Here is a 5,119-nt window from a genome sequence, read left to right on the forward strand (position 1 = left end):
TTGTGCATTAACACGTGATATATCGGCTGATAGCTGATATCGCGTACGTGCGGTAGCAATCAGCTTCGGTCTGAATTCAAGAATAATGAAATTCATAAAAGATCGCGGTGCGAAAACTGCCGTATATATCTTACATAAATCTTACCGAAGGCTACGACATGATATAAAGAGGGACGTAAGTTCCTTGACCGAGATACTATTCATCTATCAACATTTCGCCAACTGTTAGTTATCGCTTCGGTATGAATTAGTGCGTTGCTTGTTAGAGCTTATCGGTATAGTCCTACGTAAGCTGGTGCGAATGACGCGTAGGACGATCTCGTCTCGAGAATTTATAAAATTTATTATAGTATAATCTCTCTTTTTCTCTCTATCAATGAAAAATTGAAGGAAAAATAAAATGATCTCAATTAATAATAAAATACTAAAAGTACTACAGAAATTTTAGACAATTTTTTTTTAATTTAAACAGTTAAAATAATTAAAATCTAAGAAACAATCAATAAATCTCTCTTATCGATATACATAATTCATTTTTTCCACATTAGTTTATTTTCTAGCAGCTCAATTTTTTCGTTATTGTTCAGCTCAGCATGCGAGCTTTCGTTGGTCCAGCGAAAAAACCTGCAGCATTTACCGATAGATGGAAGCACAATGTCTAGTGAATCTCGTTGCTTTAAATCTATACTAAATTTAAAAGACTAGAAAAAATGCATTATCTAGTTACTCATTTTATCGTATTTAGACCTTAAAATTAACAAATAAATATTGTTACGTCATAGAATTAATTTAAAAAATTATTCGCTAATCACTAAGTTATATGCAATCTTACATTTTACTTATATTCTTAAAACGTGCAACTCTAATCTAAGATTTGTGCAAAAAATCAAATAGGAATTAATCTAAATTACTTCAGCAATTGAAATTCATATATTATTATAATCACAATTTCTACCTATCTCTATATTTTTAAAAATATATTTATTATTATTAAATTAATTTGTTCAATACTTTCAAACCTAAAAAATATTTCATTTAATATAAAATTAATTAATTGAAAAAGAATGATAATCACAATTTATTCTTTTTAAATTGCAAAAGAAAGAACGGTTTTACATAATTTTATTAGAAAAAGATACGTCGAGTTACACGACAGTAGTGCGTATAAATTCCTCGATCTCTCATCGCACGTCTCTTCTTCCTCATAATCGCCACCGCCACCCCCACGCACATCTCTCTGAAACACGTTCTAGCTCGGGATCCACGCGCCTGCACTGCTCGAGCGCTCAAAGTCGAATGACGATCACACCCCCACCACTTGCAAAAGCGACGCGCGCGGCACGTTCGCTCTCGGCCAATTTCCAGTGGTGGGGACCAGACTCGACCAATCAGCGTAGTTTTGTCGTACGCCGCGTCGAATCCCAGTCACGTGATTGGCGACGTGCTTCTTTCTCCGTGTTGGTGAAGTCGCGCGCGTGTTATCTCCTTTTGTGCTATCCTCGTCTGTTTCCCGTTCCTTCTGTCCCTGTTTCCGTCGTTCCGTATTGAACCGGCGGTCTCCCTCTTTCTTCTCTTTGTCGGTTTCCTCGTGGGGTGCCGCCGTTCTGCTCTCTCGCACGCGAGGACACGAGCCTGGGATCCTCTAGAGAAGAACCTCGTCGCACCTACCGCACTTCTACGAACCTTCAGATTTACGTTACTCCTCTCGCTACTAGCGAGATGCTGTGATCATAAAGCGGGTCATGCAAATACCGTGGGAATAATTATTATTTTTACAATGTACTTTAGGTGCGTATATCGAACCGTAACGCGTCTTAGGAAATAATTCCAACACAACTCGCGAGAATTTATTATATAATAAAGTTGATGAATGAATTAGATTATAAACAGCGTATTTTTTTTCTTGGACAACAGAAACACAATACCAAGAAAAGACAACGGCGATGTAACGAATTGAATGTATAATATTATTATATTTGCAACATGGTACTCGACAGAACGCGATAATATTTGCTGTACCATGGTCTACAAGAGCAACGCTTATCAGGCAGACATCGCAGTACATATTATTACGTTTGCACAAAGACTAGTTATATCCGGTTTAATCATCTACCATATAATCGCAAAGCAAACACAAAAAACGTTACTCGCGCAAAATCATTTACCGTATATAAAGTTATTACACATCCTGCCACCCTGCCTGTCTGCACGAATAAAGACTTCCCATGGATCGCCGAATTGATTTTTATTTGATGAAGAAACCATTAATAATCCACCAACCTTTCCCGAAGCCTAAAATCCGATTTATAGTTTAAAATGCATATAATTAAAAACGCGCAGATTAGAATCAAGTATGAGGAGTGCTAAACGATTGCGATATCACGATCCGTCACAATATTTGCACGCAACCATTCGCGCGCCGTCCGAACAGTCAACAAAGTTAAGATCCGGCACGGAGATCGATGCGGTCGTATTTCAGGCCGTGCGTATACCGTCACGTATGCGTGTGACGGCCGAGATAAATACGAAGCCGCGCGTTTAATCGGTCGCGCCAAGTAGAAAGAGCAATTTCGAAAGGCATACATCGCGGGAGGGAGTACAAGGCACGTGCCCGAGCTACACGCGCGTGCGTCAGTCCGTTGTATTCCGCACACGGTGGCACACTCGGCTATTTTTGAGGGACGTGATATAAGCTCTGATGACGTTCGCACGACCGGTCGCACACTCGCGTCCGCGTTGGAATTACCATCACCGATCGGCGTATGCTAACGCGCCTAGCCGGGGCCAGCCGGTTCTAATGACCTTTGCAGACGCGAGACTAATCGCCAATCCGTGGAAATGTTCCGTCCCATTGTTTCTCGTTCTGTGAGAGCAGCAAGGAGTTACCTCTCGCGCGAATAACTCTTATGCCAGTGACGATATCCTTGTCGTGGATGAAAATATAAAAGAGTTGAAAATGAGCGTCGCACCTGAAGGATTTAATGAAATATATTATTAACATCGTAGCGATAATCAATGATACATATATTTGTGAAAGATTGTCAAATAAGCATCGTTTTTTTTTTACTTTAGTGATTAATGGTAAAATGATTAATAAAAAGACAACTATATATATATATATATATATATAAGTTATCGAAATTGCAAAAGAGCAATCGAAAATTCCATTGGGAATCACCGACGTCAATCTCACTGGCAAAGTCCGATCGATCGGCTCCGAAGAGGTTTGGGAAGTCCCAAGGGGGGGTCTAAGCCGCACGCCATAGAGGGAACCAAAGTTCGAGAGTGGGGGTCTTAAAGGCATCGGGCCATCCGACTGTCGGAATTCGATGGTAGGGGTAGTCAGGTTAAAGCGTCACGCGCTGGATCCCCCCACTCCTGCGTTCGCCACTGAATGTCCCCTCCACCGAGAGCGCCGCCACCAGGCATTCCACCGGGTGCCACGCTCCGACGGCACGATAGAAGACGTTCGCCGTTCATCGAGTTAGTCGAGCTCAGACGTCAGTCGCGAGCGGTCGTGATTTTAGCGACGTACAACGGAAGAGACAGAGTAGAAGGGTGCATACCCTTTCGTCACGTTTCTTTCGATTCATCGTCGGATTTACGTTCGTAATTCGCAATTCCTTCAATTACTCTGTCGTCCGCGACGATTGGCGGACGAGGAGAGGGACGTCGAGCACAGCTGATTGTTGGATTACAGTGAAGTGATCGATCTCGATTCACAGTGCTATCTCACGTTTCGATCGGAATTATTTGACTTGGGGGGAAGAGTTCTGTGATACGGAAAATAAATCATGGTGACTGGAGTGGGTGCCACGATGCCGGCGGGTGGTGTCACCGTCGGCGCTACTCCACCCGCGCAACACGTGCCCCAGGAGGCTGGTCAGCCTCCTGCGCAAACCACCCCTACTGCCACAACGACTACAAGAAGATCTGGCGAAAATCGACGGGTTAGTGTCAAAATCGAAGATTCTTCGTTACATTTCAACTGCGTGTTATACTTTTCGCATTCGAAGTAACGATCCGGAGCAACGATTCTTTTCTATGATAGAAAAAACCATAGTGACTACTAATATATTGCAAAATTAAATGCTTTTGATAATATTATTCTCTTCAAAATGAAGGTGCTTGTTATAAATAAATTCGCATATTTAGAACTTGAAGTAGAATTACACACAGATGACTGAATCCACTTGAAATAAAGTAGACTTGAAAAGTGTCATTTATATTTCGTGCTCCGGATTTGTTCTCCTTTAAATACCGGATTTCAGAATAAAATAAATATTACTTAGATCTTTGTACGACATTACTTCAAGTTACGCAAAACGCGCGAAGTCGATATTATAGTGACATACCGAAAATTTTGAATTTATTACGTGACCTACCATTAAACACAACCTCCCACTAAACAATGATTAATTATTTCTTAATCGTCGATTTGCAATGATTTATACAAATATTATCAATTTATTATTTTCGACATTTAATTTTCTGATGCCACGAAAAAATTGAACATGTGATTTTAAAGATAAGTCAAGAAGACAAATATTTTTAGAGTAAAATAAAAAAATGTCAAGTGAAATAAAAATGAATACTTTTACTAACTTTATTTGCGTTACTTACTTACGTTATTTGTTAACTTTGTGTTTATTAAAAAATTGCAATTTATTATATAATCTTTGTATAGTAGTCTTTGTACATAAAACCTCGCAGAGACGTTCTGTTTCGAAAAGCTTTTTTTATCTCGACATGACACTTTATTCTCGATATTCGTTGACATATTTTCTAACTTCGTTTATATATATAATCGATTAACATTTTCCAGACTTTCACATTTCTATTTATTACTTTTTAATTTCTGTTTACAGAGTAATAAACCCATCATGGAGAAAAGACGTCGAGCCCGTATCAACAACAGTTTGAATGATTTAAAAACTCTCGTTTTGGAATCCATGAAAAAAGACGTAAGTATTATATTTTATCTGCTTTGTAGCATATATTTTATAAAATTAATACACATAAAAATACACAAAATTAAAATGTCTAAAATCATTTTATGTGTCGATCTTCTATTTTTTTCAATTTTCAATTTTGTATATATATATATATATATATATAT

At 38.8% G+C, this 5,119-nt stretch overlaps 1 protein-coding gene across 1 annotated transcript in view; it reads left to right on the forward strand.

The window, feature by feature from the left end:
- Positions 1-3,473: 3,473 nt before the first annotated feature.
- Positions 3,474-5,119, forward strand: part of LOC108751017 (protein hairy) — a 2,963-nt gene continuing 1,317 nt past the window's right edge. Inside the window, exons 1-2 of the mRNA XM_018490939.1 lie at positions 3,474-3,950; positions 4,869-4,964. Of these exons, the coding sequence (XP_018346441.1) occupies positions 3,795-3,950; positions 4,869-4,964 (252 nt within the window). The 5' untranslated portion in view covers positions 3,474-3,794. The remainder of the gene's footprint in view (positions 3,951-4,868; positions 4,965-5,119) is intronic.

The sequence above is a fragment of the Trachymyrmex septentrionalis genome, unplaced genomic scaffold (assembly GCF_001594115.1).
Source record: "Trachymyrmex septentrionalis isolate Tsep2-gDNA-1 unplaced genomic scaffold, Tsep1.0 scaffold40, whole genome shotgun sequence".
NCBI lineage: Eukaryota > Metazoa > Arthropoda > Insecta > Hymenoptera > Formicidae > Trachymyrmex > Trachymyrmex septentrionalis.